We start from the raw sequence: 25,237 nt of genomic DNA on the forward strand, positions 1-25,237 counted from the left end.
TACATTCCGAAACCGAAACCATTTTTATGAGATTTTGTAAAAAAAAAAACCTACTAATAAAATGATTGTTACATTATTCACTACGAGAATCAAATTAACTTTATACAGTTGGAACATATTATAATTATACAAATATATTTCTTTACAATAAATGTATTTCTTTTGCCTGACCTTTTTACATTGGAAAAATTCTTAGATTTCGAACGCTTTCGAATTCTAACCTGTTTATTTAAACTTTGTCAGCTAGTGCTGTTGTTGTTTTCTTTGCAATGAAAATTATACCATTAAATTTATCAAAGAAACAATTTACATGTTAGTTATTACATTCGGACATCAAAAATACATTTTATGATGAATTAGTTTTAGACATGAATAACTTTCAGGAAAAGTCAAATAAAAACGATGGACCCGGTGAAGATGACGATCTATTTGACGATTCTTCAATTATGGCTCATTTTGAAAACAATTCGTTTAAAGACAGATCTAACTTCTCTAAAAGTGTAATTAACGACTCCCTGAATAACAGTCACAATTCTTGTAATATCAGGTAATGTATTTAACATAATAATTCATAAAACGAAATGAAATGTTAGTTTCCCGCCACTCCTGTTTTGTACATGATGCTTAGGAAGGTATTGAATTTAAAGTTGAGACCGTACGCCACGCACATGTTTTCTTTCACTATTTAGCCATGCCAATTATTAGATTATTTTTATATTTCCTTACGGCACAGACCAGACTACTTAAGTACTTATAGATAAGGTTCACCCACTAACAAAGCAAGTCCTTTATCGAAACAGACATGTGTTGTCTTTCAGTTGCATTACTTGTGCTTCAATCAGTCAGCACTGTACTACAGATGTAGTGTGTAATCCTTTACCATTCTAGTTTCTTGGAAACATTCGTATTTGTCATGCTAAATCTGTATGTACTAATTGCTCCAGCTATAAAATTGTAACTGATAAGAAAATCTGAGTGAAATGATTGTAACTATTTCAATATTTAACTTATTTATTCTACATCTATTTACAAATAAACTGTGGTTGTGGTGGGAGTGTAACTCTAATTATAAGTCTACAACTTAACTTGAGTTGGTTTGAGGCAAGTTAATTGTGGTTGATTATGCTAATAGGGTAAAGTAGAAGATTTTGTTTTGAGCAACTCTGGTCTGTCAGAACTCTGTAAGTCTTGCATACTTAAAACTATACATAGTCCATTGAATTTACTAAGGAATCCCAAAGTATCCTAAGAGTAGTCTGACTTATAGTAGGATTATCTACAGTTTTTAATAATAATTTTTTTAGCGCTCTGTGCTGTGATGAGGAGATCAGTGGCTACGACCGGCTGACTGGCAAGACATGGATTTACCCTACAAACTACCCTGTCAGGGACTATCAGTTCAACATTATCAGAGCTGCTCTAATGAAAAACACTTTAGTAAGTTTTGTTACTTGTTAATTTAGAAGAGTTAATGTAGAAGTTTAATATCTGTATACAAGTATTAGACAAAGCAATAAAACTATTTAAATACAGATATAAAAATACAACTAGCCCTCAGTTTGACAGTGGTGGTACCAATGCTCATTTTCAGCTTGCTCCTTGTTGGTGACAACAAACCATTATCACATTGCACATTAGCACACAAAATTAACACATTCACTGCTGAGCTACGGTTTCCCTGTATATAGCAAAAATGCTTCATAGAGGCTAAATGACAACATGTTGTGATTAGTGCTGAATGGGTTAAACAAAAAAACAATATGAGAGTTATCACTTTGCTCATTCCAAAGTAGGTCTGAAAATCACCTCAATAAAAAAAATATAAGCACCACCTTAAGTAACATTCAAGACAGATTTATTGCTTACAATTATTTAAATTTAAGAAAATGTAATATAAATACACAAGGCACAAAAGGAAGAGAGGAAGGCCTACTCTTCGATGGTCAGATGACTTTAAAAGGATAGGCGGAGTGGACTGGCCCAGGGAAGCAAGAGACCGCAGTACCTGGAAGGACTTGGAAGAGGCCTATGTCAGAGGACAAGCTGAAGTTGTCAATGGAAACTATAAAATAGAGTATTAACACATTCAATACCACTAAGTGCTACGGGTTACGCTCGTAGCGCGTAGCCACGGTTTCGTCGTATGTAGCGCGTAGTCGCTACGAACAGTGTACCCGACAGTCGGGTTCTTGGTGTTGAATGTGTTAATGTTACAAAACTTCAGTAATAAAGGCTCTTTTTATTTTAAAATATAAATATGTATTGATAAAACAAATGACATAAGACATGTGTTAATATATAATGAGCTACTTATGTGTATTTAAAGTTTTAATGAGCATTTTTATTCAACAGGTGAGCCTACCTACTGGATTGGGTAAAACATTTATAGCAGCGGTAATAATGTACAACTTCTACCGCTGGTACCCCCTCGGCAAGATTGTGTTCACCGCCCCGACTAGACCTCTGGTGGCTCAGCAGATTGATGCTTGCTACAACATCATAGCCATTCCTCCTAATGACACCATAGAAATGACAGGTATACGCATAGGTTTCTGAATAAATTAAAAAAAAGGTATATCTGATTCTTATACTTTAAGGTATTATACTCGTATTAATTGCAATAAATACTGCCTGAATATATGAAAGGGTAAAAACGGGACCCTATCACTAAGACTCCACTGTCCGTCTGTCTCTCCGTCTGTCTTTCTGTCCGTTTGTCTGTATGTCCGTCTGTCTGTCTGTCTGTCTGTCACCAGGCTCTGTGTCTCATGAACCATGATAGCTAGGCAGTTGAAATTTTCACACATGATGTCAGATCTAAGTGGGGCTCGGCTCCCATACAGTAAACGTGTTTTTTTTTGCCGTTTTTTGCGTAATGGTACTCGTACTTGGCCGGTTTTTTTTGCCGTATGACTACACTTTATAAAAAAATAAGTTCAAAAACTAAAATCCGACTACTGCAAATCGCGCTCTAAAAAGTATGAAACAAAATAGAATTATTATCTGAAATTATCATATAGGAAAATTATAAGAGTTATCATTTGTTTATATATTTACAGAGATATTCAAAGGATCGCCGTGGACGTATGCCACGATTATAAACATTAAGGTAAAGTGGCATACGACCACGGCTATCCTCTGAATCTCTGTAAATATATAAAAAAATGATAACTCTTATAATTTTCCTATATGATAATTTCAGATAAGAATTCTATCTTGTTTCATACTTTTTAGAGCGCGATTTGCAGTAGTCGGGTTTTCGTTTTTGAACTTATTTTTTATTTAATTAATTTTGGGGTCAGGATTTCGTTACTTACAACAAAGACATATGTAACTTCGTATAAGACGAATAAAGTCTAAGGAAAAAACGTGCCTCGGAATTCAAGTAAAAGTCATTCTCGAATAGATGCCGCACACACCTTTAGCCTATCCTCGGCTAGATGGCGTGACGACACCGTTTCATATTTAACAATTTTAACACATGAATGATCAGTGAATGAACATGGATCAAAATGATATAAAAATAATAAAATAATTTATCCATATATATATATACATTTTTTGATAACTTTATACGTTTTCATTTTGAGTTTTAGTCGTGTGTATATAGATGGCAGTAAATTTACAGTGACTACACAATTTACAATGACAGGACCCCTCTATACTATCTATTCTTTTTGCTTACAATACTATTTGAAGTCACTTAATATTACTTTTGCGAGGGCGTCCTCAGTACAGAAATGCACGCAAAGCGCCGCATATATCGGGCTACGCCCGACAACCTTTGGCATGAAGGCGCCTTCGGCGCCTGGCTTTGGAACGCGTACAGCGAGCCTCGTACGTCGGGCTACGCCCGACTCTTTTAGTACGAGGGCGCCTTCGGCGCCCGGCTTTGGAAGGCGTACATCGTGCTTCGTACGTCGGGCTACGCCCGACTCTTTTAGTATGAGGGCGCCGAAGGCGCCCGGCTTTGGAACGCGTACATCGTGCTTCGTACGTCGGGCTACGCCCGACTCTTTTAGTATGAGGGCGCCGAAGACGCCCGCCTTTGGAACGCGTACATCGTGCTTCGTACGTCGGGCTACGGCCGACTCTTTTAGTATGAGGGCGCCGAAGGCGCCCGGCTTTGGAACGCGTACAGCGAGCCTCGTACGTCGGGCTACGCCCGACTGTTTAGTATGAGGGCGCCGAAGGCGCCCGGCTTTGGAACCCGTACATCGTGCTTCGTACGTCGGGCTACGCCCGACTCTTTTAGTATGGGGGCGCCGAAGGCGCCCGGCTTTGGAACGCGTACATCGTGCTTCGTACGTCGGGCTACGCCCGACTCTTTTAGTATGAGGGCGCCGAAGGTGCCCGGCTTTGGAACGCGTTCATCGTGCTTCGTACGTCGGGCTACGCCCGACTCCTTTAGTATGAAGGCGCCCGGCTTTGGAACGCGTACATCGTGCCTCGTACGTCGGGCTACGCCTGACCCTTTTAGTGTCGCGTTTTGGACCGAGTCCGGTGCGTCACATAGGTACGTTTCAGTATGCTTCGCCTGACCACTGCAAATTTTAACGAGGTGAATATACTAAGATTACTAAGCAACTTTTACCATGGGACCAAACCCGATCTCGTAAAAAAATTTGCTGATCTGGACTTCTATACCTATTCACGTTATAAAATATTGCAGGTCATTAAAAAACACCATGTATATAGCGGCCAAACAAATTCCTTTTGAAAAATCCTTCTTGAGTATCGCCATAGTCGCGTAACACGCGGATAGATAGAATCCAGAGCGATTGTAGATTCGTAGTTCGAATTACCTACCAGATAAATTAATGTTTTATCGGGTGCATGCAAGCAAAGCCGGGTGCAAAAGCTAACAATATGTATATATTTGAAATGTGCTAATTGAGCTCTTTCAAATGATATACAACACGTCATCATTACTTATTTTTATTTTTTTGGTTCGTGACTTTATGACCTCTAGAGGGCGCCGTGTTCATTTTTTTGTGACGTCATATAGCCTATAACCAGCGGACGATTAAGACGATTCGAATGACATGTCGTTTGTCAAATTTCAATGAGTACTTTAGAAGTTATGAGGGAACAGATAAAAATACATACATACATACATACCCACAAACATACCGGTCAAAATCATAACCCTCCTTTTGCGTTGCCGTAGTCGGGTAAAAACAAAGTCCCTCGCCGCGTCTATCTGTTTGTGTGTTTGTTCGCGATAAACTCAAAAAGTACCGAACGGATTTTCATGCGGTTTTCACTTATCAATAGAGTAATTCTTGAGGAAGGGTGTGTATGACTACACACAAACAGTGCTACAAATCTAACTACAAACAGGTTTAAGTTGCTAACCCATGCTAAGCCGGGGCGGGTCACTATATAATAGCTAAGTGTGTCCTATAAACTTCCTAATTCGGTCTGCTTTGTAATGATTTCAGGGCACATGCCAGTTAACACTCGAAAACTCCACTGGCAGACTAAAAGGGTATTCTTCGCCACACCCCAAGTCATATACAACGACATCAAATCCGGGATCTGTCCGGGCGACAAGATCCGGTGCTTGGTGGTGGATGAGGCGCACCGCGCGCGCGGGAACTACGCCTATTGCCAGATTGTTTCCACATTAACTGAGATGAAGCACAAGACGTATAGGATGCTGGCTTTGTCGGCCACGCCGGGGAGTAAAGTTGATGATGTTATCAATGTAAGTGTTTTTTTGTAGCCTATATTGTGTCCCACTGCTGGGCAAAGGCCTCCCCTGTCTTTTTCCACTCATCACTGTAAGTCGTCAATGTAAGTTATGTATTAATTATTGGTAATGGTGGTGCATAGAATATACTATGTGCATAGACTATAGCCAACAAAGTATTTGACTGTTATCTCACAACTAAAGGCCAGCGCAAACCGGTGAAGCGCAGCGCAGATCACCGAGGAGGATTTACGCCGCGCAGCGCACACCGGCGAGGTAAAATCCCCCGCGATACAGCGAGCGCCCGCCAGCCCGAGCGCTGGCGGCAGGCGCACCAGGGAGCACTACGGCGCAGGCCGGGGGATGCCGCCACGTGTACTCTATCATAAGGGATTAGCGACTAGTGTCCACGAGTTCTCCCCCGTCGTCCCGGCGCTACTCCGGCGCACTCGGGAGGCCTCGGCGCATGCCGGGGGATGCCACGGCATGCCAGCGCCTACCACCGCGGTATCCTCTAGCGTGCTCCTCGATGCCGCGGAGTAACTATCCTCCGTGATGCTCCGAGGTCGGTCTCAAAGCATTTAAATTTATACCTGAAGGTAATTGAAATAGGGAAGAAAATACATTGATAATTTTAAAGTGATCTGCGCTGCGGTCCGCCGGTTTGCGCAGGCCTTAAGTGTGCACTGCTGGTTCTTGGTAGATTTGAAGAAGCTTCTAGAATATAATAATAAAAGGTTTACGATTAATATACCTATACCTATTAGGACCGAGACACACTGGGGAGTAACGATATTATATGTAACTATCTTACAGGTAGTGTCAAATGTTGTAACCACTTGGTATTATAAAGTTCCGCGAATCGTACCAGAATATTCTAACCAAGCGGTTAGCACAAACCATATGCTACCGTACAGCGCCATCTACGTCAGCTGTCTAAACTCCGACTCTTATTTCACACCAGTTCCAGTGTTTTTTTTTCTTTGATAAAAATAATGTGTGTTTGTATTTTACTCATTTTCTTCTTTTGCATAAGTAAATTGGACTCTTCGTAGATGTATGCAGGTTTCCTCACGATGTTTTCCTTCACCGAAAAGCTAGTGGTAAATATCAAATGATATTTCGTACATAAGTTCCGAAAAACTCATTGGTACGAGCCAGGATTTGAAACCGCGACCTCCGGATTGAAAGGTGTATGTGAAGATTGTGAAGTCCCCAATCCGCATAGCGTGGCAACTATGGCCCAAACCCTCTCGAGCTTGAGAGGAGGCCTGTGCCCAGCAGTGGGACGTATATAGGCTAAATTATTATTAAATTGGACTCTAATGTTAATACACTGTTTTATTTAATTTCAGGTAGTAAAGCACCTAAACATAGCCCATTTGGAGCTGCGAACAGAGAACTGTATAGATGTGGCGCCGTACAGTCACTCGAGGAAAATCAATACTGTTGTTATTCAATTAGGACCGGAGCTGACGCAGCTAAGGAACCATTACGTCGAGGTAATGTAGTCATTTTATTATTGTATTATAGATCTAGGCAATAAGGGTGGTATTCCACCTGTCCAATGTCACTGGGTCTCACTCTCTCATTAAGCAAAATGTGAAACGCCGAAATAACCATTGGGCCAATATATTGCACAGATGGAATACCACCCTAAGGCACGCACTGCGTAATGTAATGGTGCCTTGTGATGCTACCCCGTCCGCGATTGCTGCGCGCTGCGCGTCGGCTGTATTCGGGGAATCGCAGCTTGATATTTTCCGGTGGCTCTGTGAGTTGTAGACTAATGTAGACCTCGTAAACCTCTCTGGTTCCACTATTTCGAATAATTTTCAAAAACTAATACAACATTAAAAGTCTATAAGTATGTATAAACATCAAACCTGCTCACAAAATTTCGAGAAGAAAACATCTGGACATAGAAAAGCATTTATTCCCAACGAATTGAGACCTTCGCTTTGCTCGGTCAATTAAAAAAAGGGTTAGGTACCTACTCACTTTTTCGTTTCATAATAAGATTTATCGAAAGTCACTTGCGTTGTCTAACCGACGTAGACTATATTTTTATTTTATTTGTATTATTTGTAAAAAAAACTTGCCGGCTTACAGTTGACTGACCCCAACTTAATATATACCAGAATGAAGTAGGTACCTATTTATTACATTAAACATTTATAAAAAAAAAATATTTTTTTACTAAAATTGAACTCTATTGCCTAGGTAATAAAGCCGGCACCTTTTGCGTTCTTTGGATTCAATTTACAGATGTAACTTTATTGTTAAATAAATGGACATTTTCTTCGACAACTTATTGGATTTTTCTAGATTCTGGATGGTTACGCGAGAAGACTGAAACAAATGAACATTTTACCACACAACGTTGGTAACTTGTCAAAGGGTCGCATTGTGATGCTGTATAAGGAATATCAAGGAAAGGAGCGGGGGAGTAGGTATGTATTATGAAACTCGCTTCTGCTCACGACTTCGTTTGCGTGGTTTGATGATTTCCGTGATAAAACCATCTTAATCCTTCCCCAGGACTCAAATTATCTCCGTACCAATATTTTATCTAAATCGGTTCCGCGGTTTAAGCGTGAAGAGGTAGCAGACAGAATTACATTCGTATTTATAATATTAATAGGGATTAACTAATATACCTACATATCGGCGGTGAAAGAACGACAAACGATCTATCTTCTTTTGCAGGAAACGTACGTGTAGAATACAGATTGCGTGTGAATGAAAAATATGTATTATGAAATATATAAACATAAACATAATTTATTCATAAAACACGTATTTCATGGTTACATTCATATAAAACAAAGAATTAAAAATAGTGATAGTTTACATGTGCCGGAACTAGGATTCCCTGTATTTCAGGCGTGAAATATGGCAAACATTGTTCAAGCAAATTAATTTTCACTTACAAAAAACACATTATAATTTAGCAACTTAATACTATATATAATACATTTATCGTGATAATTATCCTATTTATCGTGTTGTAAATCCAGTCATATTGCTTATAATTATTTTACAACTATTAGTAGATTCTCTGTGTCTTCGTACGTCATATTTTGAAGGGCTTTTCGGAGCGTTTCCTTAAACTTTTTGTAGCTGAGTGTATATAAATCTAAATTTACGGTGAGCCTGTTTTATAGAAAAGGACCCAAAGCAATGAAAAATCTCATAGAAAATGCATATCTTCTATGAATGTTTTGAATAAGTCCATAAAAAAAATAAAAGAGGAATATGTCCATAAAAAAATAAAAGAGTTGCGTTCGTAAGCGACACCCTGGTAACATTTCTATATACACTACCACTGTTTAATTTTACAGGCACCCACAGCACAACTACATAATGAAAGACTTCACACTCCTAATAGCCTTATACCACGGCCTAGAGCTACTAGTAAAGCACGGCGCTCGAGTCTTTCTTAACTTCTTCGACGATCATCCCGAGAAATCGTGGCTTCAAGCCGATGATCGGCTTACGGCGTTACTTGAACGGTTGCGCGATGATTTAGGAGTGAACCCTATGGCACTCGACACTAGTATTCTTCCGGATGGGTCAATACCAGATGTAAGTGTTATCTTAAACTTCGACGATCATCCCGAGAAATCGTGGCTTCAAGCCGATGATCGGCTCACGGCGTTACTTGAACGGCTGCGCGATGATTTGGGGGTGAACCCTATGGCACTCGACACTAGTATTCTTCCGGATGGGTCAATACCAGATGTAAGTGTTATCTTAAACTACTTCGACGATCATCCCGAGAAATCGTGGCTTCAAGCCGATGATCGGCTCACGGCGTTACTTGAACGGCTGCGCGATGATTTAGGAGTGAACCCTATGGCACTTGACACTAGTATTCTTCCGGATGGGTCAATACCAGATGTAAGTGTTATCTTAAACTACTTCGACGATCATCCCGAGAAATCGTGGCTTCAAGCCGATGATCGGCTCACGGCGTAACTTGAACGGCTGCGCGATGATTTGGGAGTGAACCCTATGGCACTCGACACTAGTATTCTTCCGGATGGGTCAATACCTAGTGTTTTTTCCAAAATTCGACGAACATTTAGAGCTTCATTCTGGCTTCAGACTTCAAATAACGGCAAATTATTAATTTGTGAATTTCAAAATTCACAAATAATTAAATAGTGCGAGAGCAAATAAAACGAGAGCATGTCAGATGTTGGATATGTATTGACAAAAGAATAAATGAAACCGATTTGCAAATAGGTAATGAAAGAGCTGACGCAAAGGGTCACATTCGTCATTATGATTTATAAATTGGCTCGTATCGATATCGAAAACACTTGAGTCGATATTTAATCGATCACAGTAGTGCAATTTGGCTCTCATCAGACCAGCGCTTTGGAAAATTAATCTTTTTTGAAGTGAAAACTTTAGCGGCGCTGGGCACTTTTTGAGGTGGGGAAAAAATTAACTCGAGACAGCGTAACGCGATCACGTGACCGTAAGGTTTAGATTTCCACTCATTTAGATGACATTTAAATCAATAAAGAAAAACTCAATGACATTACATGAAAAAAGTTTTAATCTTGTACGGGTTGATATACGAGGATTTCACAGTTACATTCTAAAATTTATATCACTCAAATATAATTCAATAAAGCTACATCTTGATGAAATCGCTAATAAAAGTGAACTCTAGTACTGGTGAATAAAACTCAAAATATCATGACCAAATATATTTAGATGCGAGGTCTGCAAGGTAACTTTACAATTTCTACTCGAATTTTAAACAATTAACGCTACAAATTTGAATTTTGAATTTTAAACAAGTTCACTGACCATCAATTTCGGAACTAAAGTTTTTGAATAGAAAGGAGGATGGGTCAATTATACATAGTGCTGCAGACATTTTGGACTAGTCATTGAGTTTTCACTTCTGTCGGCACTCCCGGAGTGCAACCCGTTGTTTTTTTTTTCAGGTACCCAAAGACCTGCACTTCGGCCACCCAAAATTCGACAGACTGAAGGAGATTATGCTGGAACATTTTCAAGCCGCGAAACGCAACGGACAGGATACGAAAGCGATAGGTATGAACATGACAATCTTCTGTCAAAGTATTTCTCAATTACGTATTAGTTTTAGCTTTCTCCGAGTGTCGTGAGAAAGAAATACCGGGGTGTGTGTGTATATTTGACCCGTGGAGTGCTTGGTTTACATTTTCTTGACAAAAAAAAATCCAGAGGTTTAAAATTTTGAATTGATGCTCTCTCAGTCAAATTTCCAATGTGTTTGTAAACAAAATAATAGAATTTAGATATATTTTTTATCAGACGAACCTACCACAAAATTAAGCCCAAGACCATGGTATAATAATATACTCCGCCTGGTACTCTCATCCGACCACGTGACAGACACAAGCCTACGTCATCATGCGACAGCGCTATATAATAATATGCAATAGCGCTATATAAAGTGGCAATGTTATTGTGACGTAGGCTTGTGTCACTCTGGGAAGAGAAGACCATGTTTTATCAGACTATGCCCAAGATATGGTTCATAATCTATGACAATAACTGACAACAACACCTATTTTTCAGTATTCTGCGAATACCGCGAGAGCGTGAACTTAGTCCATTGCCTGTTGTTGCAATGCCGGCCGCTGATTGTACCACAGATGTTCGTCGGCCAAGGCGCCTCTGGTAAGTATTAATCAACATTTGTCATCATTCATGTAGGTACATCATCATACAAGAAACATTGGCAGACAAATTTCAATCAATGCTATTAGAAAATAGAGTTTTCATTTCAAAATAAACCAAAAGCGACTCTGTTCCATTTAATCATGATTTAAATTTAATTGGAGGTAATTTGTACTGATATTAGGACCGGGGTATGCTAGGTAATAATAAAATCGGCTGTCTATAATATTTTGGTATATTTCCACAGGTAAGGACAACAAACCAATGGTATCACAAAAGCAGCAGCTGCGTGTGATGCGACAGTTCCGAGAGGGCGCGTGCAACGCTTTAGTGGCGACTTGCGTCTGCGAAGAAGGACTGGATGTCGGCTCGGTCGACCTCATCTTATGCTTTGATATTTCTACAGCTTCGCCAGTGCGTCTCGTGCAGAGGTATACTATATCTTTGTTATTGTCTGTCGCGTGATGCCAAAGTTCCGAGAGGGCGCGTGCAATGCTTTGGTGGCGACTTGCGTCTGCGAAGAAGGACTAGATTACGGCTCGGTCGACCTCATCTTATGCTTTGATATCTCTACAGCTTCGCCAGTGCGGCTCGTGCAGAGGTAACTACCTCACATTGTATTAATAGGGCCTTGATGTTGCGAGTCTGCTTGGTCAACCTTGTCTTATGCCTGACACTTCCACCGCATCGCCTGTGCGCGGCTAGTGTGGAGGTACAGTTAACTTACCTTTATACATGATCTTACCTTAATAGTTTTCATGTATAATATACCTAAGTCATCACGTAGTAACTGTGTGTGTGTGCTTTAATAAAAAAAAAAGATTGAACTTGGGTATGTACCTATTATAAGTAGCATTCATAAAAATATTTCAACCAAAATCCAAATCATAAATTGTAAAAGACTGTTGTTGATCAGTCTGTGACTACAGTAAATTGCTTACTGCCTCCACCAGCTCCAGAGAAATCAACTACAAACTTATTCCTTTTTTTATCGTATTCTATTCCTTCACTCATACTACCCACTCTTGAAAAGTAAGGGATTTTTACTGTTATTACACTGTCTGACTGCGTCGGATCTGACAGAGTGTAATCATGTTGGGTACCGTAAATTTGTCTCATTAGAGATAAAGGTTTGTTGCTGCTGTGTCCTGCGATCATACCTCCTGTTTCGCTCCAAAAATTGATACCTAAGTAACCTTCGTTTAGTATTTGTACAGCTTGAATTTGTGCTGAATTTTCTAGAATCATAACAGTTTTACTGTTAGCATATTTTTTAATCTCGGACTGTTTAATTCCTGGCAGTATAACATATGCGTATTTAGCGTCAAATGGCATTTGTCCGTGATCTATTATAAATTTGCGATATGTTCCCGTGTACAAATTTTCGTTTGCATTTATATTTATATCTTTATAAGTTCCAGATCGTGTCTCAAAAATAATATCAACAGTTTGTCTATCAGGAAAATAGTAACCGATCGACGAACCTTGATGATCTGATTTTAGTAATAACCAGTTCACATTAAGATCCTTTGTTGATTCTTTTATTTTGCCTTTTTCAGACCAAACTTCATATTTATATGCATCATTTAGGAGTCTGTTATCAACAATTGTTTCGATCGATGCTGGTGTACTTCCAGAAATTCCGGCCCCTAGTGGTACAATTTGTCCTTCTACTATAAACCACGATTTCTTTCCTTTGAGATCCATTGACAACGTCTGTTCATAATTTTCAAATCCTTCTTTATTTAAAGCCATTCCGACCACCGCTTGGCTGCCACTGGCTACACCACCGACCCAATTTTCCTTTGAAGTAAAGTGTTGCCAACTTGACAATTCATCATTCAGGCCTATAGTATCGACTGTTGTACCTGGCAATCTATACGGATCAACCGTTGGCCAATAGGCGTTCCTAAATTGAACGTCATCATAGTTATATAAATAAATGGCACCATCTGCGGTGTGCCATCCACGTGTATTCTCTTTGTTACCCGATTCGAACGCTGAAATACGATTGGAGTATAAACTTAAACCCAATGTATAATTCATAGTTTGTTGAACAAAGCGATCCATTGATGCATACATTTTGGCTCCAACGAATGGCATCTTATCTCCTACTATAGCAGAATCATTTAATAAACTAATTGTAATTAGCAAATCTTTGTACTTTCTCGCGTTTGTAAAGTAGTAGTCTGGATTCTGGCGCATCCAGTACTTTACTGTTTCTTTTAGTTTTTTCTTATACTCAGCTGATGCGAATGTAGCTATAGTCAACAATGTGTACATGACATCTGAGCCAATTTGTGTAGTTGATGGTTGCCTAGAAATCGCACGACCGTTGACTGGTGCTATCATTTCTCCCCGATATATAAGTGGTATAAAAGCCCGTTCTATGCATTCTACAAAGGGTTCTACTTGACTGGAAGATATTACTAATTTAGAACCTTGCGTAATTACAAGCATGTCACCCATTTTCTTAACTAGATCATTACCATACGCTCCTGTGTAAGGAATATCGTAATGCTCAATATAGGACCCGTCTCTATAAAACCCGTCATATTTCGTCACCGGTAGCATTACTTTGACAATGCTCTCTAGTGCTTGAGATATTTTTGCTTCGTTTTTTGTTAAAATCCCCAAGCCTAGAACGGCTCTTGCAAGTTCAACTCTCTGCGAACTAGACGCTTCATTTCTCGACATGGTTACTACGTAAAACGTTTCATCTTCATCCGTGCTTTGCAGTTTGTAATATGGATCTTGAACATATGCGCTAATAATATTTGTGTATTGTTTCAATTTTTCATCTGTTAGTTTATTTTTAATTATAATCAGAATATCAAGTAGATACGTCGGCGCACCTATTTGCCAATGCCACCAATTTCCATAATATCCTTCTCCATCGTAGCGTTCTGATGATACCATAAATTCTAGACAATCTTTTACTATTGAGAGAAGTGTTGCATTCTTATAATATATTGTTCCGTTCGTTCCATAAGCTAAAGTCAGTATATACAACATACGAAACTGTATAGACAAATCGTCTGAACGTGTAGCTCCTTTCATATCTGGCCAGAGTATTTTTCTACGAGGACTTTTGTCTAATTTTCTATAATAATATTCAGCCTCTTCAGATATGGCATTAACGTACTTAATTACTGCAGCATTTGTGTTGTCGAAATCGTCAGAAACTAATAGGTCTCGGTATTTGTTACTCAAGTTTTCAAATTCGTTTGTTACCGCTGATTTTATTAATTCTTGAGGTGGCAGAGGTTTCCGTTGTCCGAAAATCGCATAAATTTTATTTTCATATGCTAAAATATAAAAGTTACACACATTTAATCATAATGATACTCATGAATCATAAATACAGTATGTAAATTTACTAAAACCATTAAACCATTTACTCAAGCCCGTTAATGAATGCGTCACACTGAGCAACTTTTACTATGGCACCAACCCCGAAATCGCGAAAAAAAATTGACTCTCCCATAGAAAGTTTCTATGCTAGACCAGCAAAATGTATGAAACAACCAATTTTTTTTTTCGCGATTTCGGGGCAGGTGCCATAGTAAAAGTTGCTCAGTGTGACCTACACATTAACGGGTTTGAGTAAATGGTTTTAGTAAGTTTACATACTGTATAGTAATATACAAAGTTTTCATAGTAAGAAATTAATCCAATACTTACTTTTTTCCCGTCTATCTATGAACGTTCCAAAATAACTATACACATAATAAATGCTTCCCGAAACCAATATGAATAAAAAATAATTTGATTTTATTATACGACTGCCCATAGCTTCCTGCTTGCTTCAAATTCACGAAATGCCGTGTTATCCTACCTACCGGGAAATCTTCGTACATCATATATATTAATATAAAATTGAACCAGTTATACGAGTCATACGCGCACTGCGATGGTGCCATTACACAATTTGTATTAGGGCATTTTCCTTGAAATCTGACTCACTCTTGACAATTTGTATTATTAGTTGTTATGCAAATAGGTGTAGCTATATAAAGCTTATCAGTGGCGTAGCTAGGCGTGGGCGAATGGGGCAATCGCACTTAGGGGGGGCCTTCGCCCACGGCCTCGCACTTAGGGGGGCCTCGCAAAGCCAAACCGATTTATTACCTTGGAAAAACACATTGAAAAGGGCCTCGCAGATGTGGTTTCCGCTCACGGCTAGATATTGGTTCACGCTACGCAACTGAAGGTTATAAATTTAACACATTCGACACCGCGTACCCGACTCTCGGGCACTCGTAAACTTTACTCAGATGCCGGCATACCCGCTAGTCGGGCAAGAGCTATAAACCTACACGCGACGCCGAAGTGCCCGACAGGCGGGCAAGCATTGCATCTTCACTACCTCAGGGCTGCCACTGCCACTAACAGAAAAAATTGTAAGTCTTCTGATTATTATGTGGTCGAAAAGTTGGTATAGTTGATTATTATATTTTATTACTTCACTTTGTATTTTTATTTACTTTACCTAATGCGATTACAAAATAAAAATTCTTATTAGTTGGTTACGTGAAATTGCATACACGGGTATGTATCAATAGGAGTTAGAATTAGGAGAAGAACAAAACGGGGAGCCTAAACAGATGAGACAGCAGATTTAATTTTATCCACGTACTTATACGAAAGTTACTTGGCACAGCCCTGAGCGTCCGCCGCTTGCCCGACTAGCGGGTTCGCGGCGTGCGGCATTGAGTTGCACGTCGTTGCCCGACTAGCGAGTACTGTCGGTTTCTGGGGTATTGTTTGAAATTTTGCCTGGTTGCGAAAGTGTTAACTAATTTGAAACAAACATTTTAAAGCAAAATCCAGAATGTATCGTTTATCGAATATTATCCCCAATATACCTACTGGTGCTCAGTTGACTGGTGAATATTAAACCATATACATATATTAAATGTCTGAATGCCACTTTTACTTTGATGTTCATCAACAACACACACACACACACACATACACACACACACACACACACACTCGCACACACGCACGCACGCAAAAATAGGAAACGCCAAGTGATTTTCCTATGGACATAATTATAACCGAGTTTTTTTTGGTATAGATAGTCCTACTGTATTAGACATAACTTTATCGTGAGGCAGCGGACAAAAAACAGAACTCACCGTTTTTGTTAGGTAAAATCTTACATGCTATATTTAAAAAACCTGAAGTTTAGCACACCTCAGGTAATTTTTTAGGGTTCCGTACCCAAAGGGTAAAACGGGACCCTATTACTAAGACTTCGCTGTCCGTCCGTCCGTCCGTCCGTCCGTCCGTCCGTCCGTCCGTCCGTCCGTCTGTCACCAGGCTGTATCTCACGAACCGTGATAGCTAGACAGTTGAAATTTTCACAGATGATGTATTTCTGTTGCCGCTATAACAACAAATACTAAAAACAGAATAAAATAAAGATTTAAATGGGGCTCCCATACAACAAACGTGATTTTTGACCAAAGTTAAGCAACGTCGGGAGTGGTCAGTATTTGGATGGGTGACCGTTTTTTTTTTGCTTTTTTTTTGTTTTTTTTTTTGCATTATGGTACGGAACCCTTCGTGCGCGAGTCCGACTCGCACTTGCCCGGTTTTTTTATTGTTTAGTTTGTAGAGACTTAATTCCGCATTTTTATATAAGTGTTAAAACAAAAACACATTATGTGTACATCTGTTTATTATTCTAACATTACAATACTTTTTACCAATGGACACGTCCAAAATATCATTTTTTAGCTGATTTAGGTAGTGCATTCTAGCGATTAACTTCCTTCTTGCAGGTGTGGCCGTACTGGACGAGAGCGCGGAGGCAAAGTCTTCATTTTGGTGACTGAAGGCAGGGAACACCAGGTTAGTCGACTTCGTCCCTTAATTTTTTGAACGCCACAGACGGCAATTGACGTCAACGCAAAATCGTGACAACGACGCCAAAGACGCCATTTGACGTCGATCGTTTTTTGATGTGAATCTACTGAAAAACACCCCACTTTTAGGTTGGCATTATTTATTCACAAAACTAAATTTTACCCCCGTGGCGTCAGTGGCACGGCAAATGGATGCGCCGTTTGGCGTTCAAAAGGTTAAGCTAGTTCGTTCTTGAAAATTCTTCCTCGGGGTTCAGAGGAGGTTCAATCTAATATCGGGATTTTTTTTTCGCCTAAGTGGCTTGAAACTTCGTAGCAAGACATTGTGACAGACAAACGTTACGTGTTGTCAAATTGTTACTAACTAAACCAACTGCTATTTAGAATTACTACAACCAACACAAAATTTCACGCAAACGAGGTCACGGGACACAGCTAGTTAGCTTTTATATAACAGTAATAACCCTATAAACATCAATCCAGGCATGTGTCTATTGACCGGTTCCTAAATCTATTTTTAAATGAATTGTACAAATTCTTATGAGAATAAAAAATCGGACCGAAATCTACTCTTTGGACTTTATGGGTCGTGGTTTATTTTTATCTCATATAATAAAGCATTTTACAGTACATATAGTCCTATTTTCCTGCACTAGTGCGTAAAATTGCACTTTTCGTGAGATGTCAAAAGTTTAAAGGGCCATATGTACTGTAAAACGTTGTACGATACACGTGCGAATAGGTAATTCGCAACTCGTGTCGATTTAAAACACTCCCTTCGGTTATGTTTTAATTTATCGCCACTCGTTTCGAATTTCCTCTTTTCCGCACTTGTATCGTAAATAACTATTTCATGTTATTAAAATCGACGTAGGTACTTTGTTCTAAAGGGGCCCACTGATTACCAGTCCGCCGGCCGATTGTCTGTTCGGAAAGAGAAGAGTCGTGGAATGTATTGGGCTGTATACATTCCATGACTCTTTTCTTTCCACACAGACTCTATCAGCCTGTCAGTTAAACGCAAATTTTGACAGCTTCCAACAACCGACAGGCTGATAATCTAACTGGTAATCTGTGGGCCCCTTAATGCGAATATGCAAAGTTTTTTCTTCAATATGTCCTTTCACATCCAGACACTAATGGACTGTATGCGTCGCCGAGACGGCCTCAACGCCAAAATCCTGCAGTCGAAGGATGTGGCCATCAACCTATACAAAGCCAACCCTCGCATGATGCCTCACGATCTGACGCCGGTGTGCCAAAAGATGTTCATCACCGTACAGAAAAATGAGACTAAGGATACGACGAAAGCACAGGCAGATAAGGCAAAAAAGGTAAAGATAAGATAAAGATAGTTTATTCAAGTAGGCATATTACAATGCGCTTATGAATGTCAAATAAAGGTTATGATTTATAAAGCACACTGGGGTTTTTATGTTCAAATGTCAGAAAATAGATAATAGAAAGCAGATTCAGGACAGATGTCTGTGTTCATAATTTAAGTAATGCAATAAATGAACAACGTTGTAATAATTCTTGAATAGAGAGTAATATTATGATAAGTTAAAAAAAAACAGGTTATGAAAAAGGCGACCTTTTATGTTATTTTTGATGAGAATTGCGCTGTCGCAATGAAACGGTATTATTTAAAGACTTACCCCCTTAATAAACGCGCTAAACCTCCATTAGCTAATGATCATCTGAGTCGCTTAACTTCAAACTCGGGTAAATCCATCTGTCAGATTATGCGTTTTTGGTATTAAGAAAAGGTAATAGGGTAGATATTTGCTGAGAGGGTCGAATGGATTTACCCGAGTCTGAAGTTAAGCGACACATCTGTCTTTATCTGTCATTTTGACTTATATATTTTTAAGAAAGGGACAAAACATAAATGTAACTAAATCAGGCCCGTAAAGTTTTATGAATAAGGGGGTTACAACATACCAACGACCATTTAATAATTGCAACTATTTTCATTGCTTTTTGCAGACTTGTCCTGAAAATTAATCAACTTTTTTTTACTTTTTTTTCTTAGAACCAAAAAGACTTGCGTAGCATGCTTACTGCCAGTACGAGTACTTCCACATCTGCCAATACTGTCGAAGGAGCCGGTTTCATCACGGAGAGCGAATTTCAAGAGATCTTTCCCGACGGGTATCAAGAGACGGATTATTTGCCTAAACCTAAGGAGGTCTGGGCAATGGATAAAGGTAAGCATCGCGATTTACAATAACCCCTCAAAAGTAGGTCGAATGTGATCACATGATTTATAGACGAGCCCATTACTTGACTTTATTGTTTTAGAAACGTTCAAAGATGCAGCACGCGACGAAGGCAAATTGAATTTGTCAACTTGGCTGGAATGGCAAAGGAACCCACAGAACACAGTGAAAGTCGAGCACTCGACCGACAACCAGGTTTTGACGTCCCTGCTGCAGTACAGTGACGCGAAGAGATTTGAATTGCCGCCTTCTACACAGAATCCCAGTAAGTTATCATTTAATTGCCAAATGCGTTTTCATCATCTGAATCTTGCTTTATTCACACTTACAGTATTAAGTTTATGTTGATCGCTATTAAGACTTAAAATTCAAAACGCTTGACTAAGTAAATATAATGATTTATCCTTACGAGTCTGTTCACTTTTAATTTTCAGCATTTAGCACACAGAATTTGGCAACACAAAATTTCTCTGTACCCACCCCAGAAAAACCTAAACCGCCTAAAAAAACTAAAAAAGCTCCAGTGATCAAGTCTCCAGTAAAGAGATGCGGCGGTGACATTAGAGCTCTTTTCAGCACAGCCACCAAATCTACCAAAAATTACACTAAATTAATAAATGATCTGGGCATTCAAAATGACGGAAGTATTCCAACTAGCTTGATCAACTTACTGGTGGACCTAAGGTTAGATAATGAAGTAGTACGGAACTGCTTAATATGTCAGAACATATGTGATTGTACCTTCATTGAAAATATAAGGAAACACAGGAAAAAACTTACAAAACCCCTCTTTTTAACCAACCTGATATTGCCAGATATCAATTTGATTGATGACTTGGATGCAGAGTCGCTTATGACGCGAGAGAAAACTATTAATAATAGTCAAGACTTATTTGAAGACTACAAAGACAGCACATATATGGAAGTAAAGAACAATTGTAGTAATTTTGATTTAGAATTCGATTTCGGCTCGCCCGAAGAAATTGTTACCTCAGATGACAAAGTTGCTGAATCCGTTGAAAATACTGACAAAAATTTTGATCTGGGTGATATTGAGGAAATATTTGCTGACAGTAGTCCCGAAGAAGCCATTATTAAAGAAACAGAAGCTAAAAATGACAGTGATCCGAAAGAAGCTTTGGGTTTCTTTGGATTAGACAGTATTGAAGACATTTTTGGTGAATCTGATGAAAGCAGATTAGAAGCATCGCATGCAAAAGAAAATAAATCGGAAATCAATGAAAACAATAATCACGTTATAGATCAAGTTGAAAAGTTCAAAGTGCAAGTAACTGAATCGGAAATCGTGTGTCCAGTTAGTCCGTCAATTTTATCAGGGCAAATGAAAACTTCGAAAAAACCTGAAACATCACCCACGTCGCCAATACTTTGCACTCAGGTTCGAAAATTTCAACTGAGTACGAAAAGAAATCAGCCAAAGAGTTCCACTCCATTAGGAAATGCTAAGAGACAGTTGATACCGCCTAATACAAGTTCTAGTAGCAACATTGATCCTATGATATCCAATAAATCAGATTTAAATGTAAATAGTAAATCAGGGATAGATACAACAAATAAGAGCATGTTTACGATAACGCAGCTGGTCGAAATGATCAATAATAAAACCGATCGTTCAATAACTCAAACTAATATTTCCAAAACTTTAGAAGAACCTAAAGTAATAGACGAGGATGATAGAAGTACGTCACCTGTTCTCTTAACACAAGCTGCCAGAAAGAGAACTACACACAGTTTAAATAATTCAATTAAAAGTAATAATTCTGTTATACTAGATAAAAAGGCGGAAAGCCTGATTGTTCTTGATAGTGATAGTAGCAGTGATTCAAATGAAGCCACTCAAATGTATGATATCGAAGACTTAAAAAATGACACTGAAATCAACGAATCAAAGGTTAAAGAACCTTTTAGAAGTCCTTTAAGTAACAAACGAAAGTTATCTGAAGATGATGACGTGACTTTAAATGCTTCACCATATTTTAATAAACGGCAAAAAATAGAGAATCATGAAAGACCGCTTACACTGCAAGAAAAAGTGCTTTCTGCTCTCAATCGATCCCAAAAACCAGACAATCATGACAGTACTGTGAACTTTATGTTTTCTCAAAAAGAAAACGAGAATCCGCAAGAAAATATTATAAGCCCTAAAGATGAAGATGATAAAGAAAAGTATGTAAATAGAGTGAATTTAGAAATGCTTCAAGCTTTCAGACGGGATAGTCAAGTAAAGAATCCTAAGCGGTTATTCGAAGATAGTCCGATCAGGAAAGTGTATTTGCAGAGGAGGAGACCATTGAGTGATAGTGACGATGATTTTGTCAATGACGACAGGAGAAGTCAGAGGCCGGTGGCTAGCAGGGACAGTCACAAGTCAACTACAAATCATAAAGTGAGAAAAGTAAGTAGCACTTGTTAATGTTTTGAATGTGACCCATTCAGTCGTATCAACTATACCTTGAATTGAGGTGCATATAGTAGGATCAGGAAATCAATTTTATAGGATAATCACATTAATCACCTACACATACTTTTATAATTCAGATTTAAAAAAAATGATGATTACAAAGCTAAATCTAGTATAAAAATCAAATTATCACAAATCAAAACTTGTAACTTTGGTTTGAAAACATAAAGTCTCAAAATACAATGGAAGTTTCCAGTAATCGTCACTTTCAACATCGCAAATAGGTAAATTAGTGCGAGTTTCTTTTTGTGTATTTTCATAATTCACATAATTGTCATGATGGACGTGAAATAATATATATCAAATTAATTTAGGCACTGTAAATGCTAACTATTATTTATTTACATTATTAACCTTTCCTTGACTCTTAGTGAAACATTTTTGTTTGGTATTTTAAATATTAATTATGGTTTCTGTTTCCAGAAGAAAGCAGGAAATTCGTTCTTAGAGATAGAGGCGGAGGAATCAGATGACGCGTCGGGCAGCGACGACGAGCATTCAGACGACAGTGTTGGCAGCATCGTCGACTTCATCTGCGACGAGCCCGTGTCGCACTCGGACATACAGGCGCACTACATGAGAGCTGTCACGTGTGTATCATTGTTTACCTTACTAGACCTACGATAATTCTTTCCTAGAGATAGAGGCGGAGGAATCAGACGAAGCGTCGGGCAGCGTCGTCGACTTCATCTGCGACGAGCCCGTGTCGCACTCGGACATACAGGCGCACTACATGAGATCTGTAACGTATGTCCAGCTACTGAAGTTACCTTATACCAAAAAGAATAGATAGTATAGAGGGGTCCTGTCATTGTAAATTTTGTAGTCACTGTAAATTTACTGCCATCTGTCGACACACGACTAAAACTCAAAATGAAAACGTATAAAGTTATCAAAAAATGTATATATATGGATAAATGATTATATTATTTTTATATCATTTTGATCCATGTTCATTCACTAATATCTATGTGTTAAAATTGTTAAATATGAAACGGTGTCGTCACGCCATCTAGCCGAGGATAGGCTAAAGGTGTGTGCGCCATCTATTCCAGAATGACTTTTACTTGAATTCCGAGGCACGTTTTTTCCTTAGACTTTATTCGTCTTATACGAAGTTACATGTCTTTGCTTATACCTATAGACTAAGCTCTCCAATCTGTATACAAAATGGCCTTCCGAAAACGGCCCAGGCATTGCGCTGACAGTTATCTCTTCTCCATAAATATACCCCGGCCCCAGCTTTGAATATTACCCAATACATAATATCGCGCTATTAAAAAAAGTTGTTATTGGCCAATAAAAGTTTTCATTGGCTAATGAAAATTCTATACGTCAAACCTTTTGCGCGGCATTACAATATTTGGCGTTCTCAAACTGCGCGCGCTGTACAGGTGAGTCGCTCGCGGCCAATACACGTGGGATTATTTTTGAGCTCTAGTCACGCTTTTTTCTAACAACATACGAAACTGGTTACTATAATTACTGTAGGTACTATATTATCTATTTTGGTAAAACGTGGTCTTAATACGTTTCGTTTTATTGCAGGGGTACTGTGAATGGTGCATTCAAAATTCCTGAACTACCCACAAGGTTTAAACGGGAGGAGATATTCTCGCAATTTGTCGAAGAGGACTCTTATGAAATGGTAAGCGATGCATTTTCGGACGTGTTTTTCAATAGTATATTCTGTCACAAGAAAGCAGTGAATGATGAAAAAAATGTTAGCAGCCAAGATAAAAGTATTTTTTCACATCTGCTGTTCTGTTCTTTTTTGCAGACTATTTTTTTATAGGTATTTTTAAACTTGAATAATTTCCTCATAGGTGATCTGACTGATGTGAAAAGCAGTATGTGTCACATGGTGGCAAAATTATTTCCACCTTGGCCGTTAACCGTTCCCTCACTACGCTCAGGATTCTATTTGAGAATAACTTCATTCAGGATTCAATGTAGTTGTACGCCCAAGCCGTAAATATGTAATTTTGCTCCCTTGTGACATTCACACTCGCGTGTTCGTAGGTAGGGTGAGACAGATAGTGATATGACCCAGGTCGTCAGTTTGGTTTGCGTCTACTATAGCATGTGGCATTCATTCATTCATTCATTTGATTTTATTACCACCAATATGGAAAGTAAAAGGCCACAGACATGATACCTTTTGTTTTTTACAGGATAGCTTCTGTGTAGATTCCCACATCGGATTAACCCAAGTCCACGACGTGTCCGAGTTAGAATTAGCCGAAATAATTCTCGAAGAGAGAAAAACTAAGAAGAAATCCAAACCACCCCAGCGCCAAGTCGATACAACCACCAATGGCGATAGTCCTCTAGTTATACGCAAAAAGAAAAGTGCCATAAGGCAGATACAGAGTGACTCTGATGATAGTAGTTAGGAGTAAAAGATAAGTTCAGCTGGACTGAACCGTTTTTAACTGTGATATAGCTTAATACTTCAGTGTAGACATACTCTAATAATGTGTATTGATTTTGAAATGTATAGATACTAGAGATCCGTTTATTAGACCTGTCGATTGTGATTTTATTTCGTTTCGTCATGTTTTTGAATTTGTATTCAGAACAAAACAAATTCAACCCTATTTTCATATAGCACTAGTTTTAAATTCAGCTGTCAAATGATATTTAAAGTGGCATCAGGAGGGCAAATGGCCTTAGACCACCGCCTTAAAGAAATATAAATAAAAAGCCTTTATTAATTCTATACAATTACATAGTAAATAAAAATTAAAAAAAAAAGTTTTAAGAGTTAAAAAAATATATTATTTTGTAGAGACCCCTCTTCGGGTGAAGGCCTCCTCCAGATTCAGCCAGTTTTTCCTGTCCTTTGCCTTCTGTGACCAGTCTTGCCCGGCTGTAGCCACGATTTCGTCGAGCCATTTTTCTTAGACTAGAGACCACTGCCTGCCACTGTTTAATTAAGCTAATGTATGAATAATTAAAATTGTAATAACGATTTTGAATAATTCTGCAAATAATTTTATGAATATTTATAAATAATCATGTTGATAAAGACGTGAGAATAAAACTTCTTGTTTTTATTTAATTATTTATTTATAAATTTAACTTGGGAATACAGTGTTATCTTGTACAAATAATGGTCGTATATTTATGTCAGTTCTATTTCACTGATCTGTGTTATAATTATTGCTTTCCTTGACAACCGATTTATGGACACAGCAAAATATTTTTACTTAAATAACAACGTCGTCAGCTGCAAAAATATCTGCACTCTTATCGCGTTTAAAATTATCTC

At 38.6% G+C, this 25,237-nt stretch overlaps 1 protein-coding gene across 2 annotated transcripts; it reads left to right on the plus strand.

The window, feature by feature from the left end:
- Positions 1 to 247: 247 nt before the first annotated feature.
- Positions 248 to 24,649, plus strand: LOC134792075 (uncharacterized). Of its 2 annotated transcripts, none has more exons than XM_063763204.1 (18): positions 248 to 547; positions 1,305 to 1,437; positions 2,353 to 2,536; positions 5,445 to 5,714; positions 7,055 to 7,197; positions 8,024 to 8,148; positions 9,040 to 9,283; positions 10,663 to 10,771; positions 11,282 to 11,383; positions 11,631 to 11,814; positions 17,176 to 17,245; positions 18,393 to 18,593; positions 19,295 to 19,469; positions 19,564 to 19,746; positions 19,916 to 21,897; positions 22,387 to 22,553; positions 23,512 to 23,611; positions 24,138 to 24,649. In XM_063763204.1, the coding sequence occupies exons 1-18, from the start codon at positions 369 to 371 to the stop codon at positions 24,357 to 24,359; spliced, it is 4,773 nt and encodes a 1,590-aa protein (XP_063619274.1). In that variant the 5' UTR covers positions 248 to 368; the 3' UTR covers positions 24,360 to 24,649. The 2 variants fall into 2 exon arrangements, with proteins under 2 accessions (XP_063619274.1, XP_063619275.1); XM_063763205.1 differs by having other exon boundaries at positions 5,445 to 5,710; positions 7,051 to 7,197.
- The last annotated feature ends 588 nt before the right edge of the window (positions 24,650 to 25,237 follow it).

The sequence above is a fragment of the Cydia splendana genome, chromosome 7 (assembly GCF_910591565.1).
Source record: "Cydia splendana chromosome 7, ilCydSple1.2, whole genome shotgun sequence".
Classification (NCBI taxonomy): Eukaryota; Metazoa; Arthropoda; class Insecta; order Lepidoptera; family Tortricidae; genus Cydia; species Cydia splendana.

What these genes read in the sequence shown, in the direction of transcription:
- LOC134792075 (XM_063763204.1), top strand. Translation starts at nt 369, where the DNA reads ATGAATAACTTTCAGGAAAAGTCAAATAAAAACGATGGACCCGGTGAA. An exon ending in CGTCGGCCAAGGCGCCTCTG is followed by an intron (nt 11,384 to 11,630) that starts GTAAGTATTAAT and finishes ATATTTCCACAG; the next exon opens with GTAAGGACAACAAACCAATG. An exon ending in CAAATCATAAAGTGAGAAAA is followed by an intron (nt 21,898 to 22,386) that starts GTAAGTAGCACT and finishes TTCTGTTTCCAG; the next exon opens with AAGAAAGCAGGAAATTCGTT.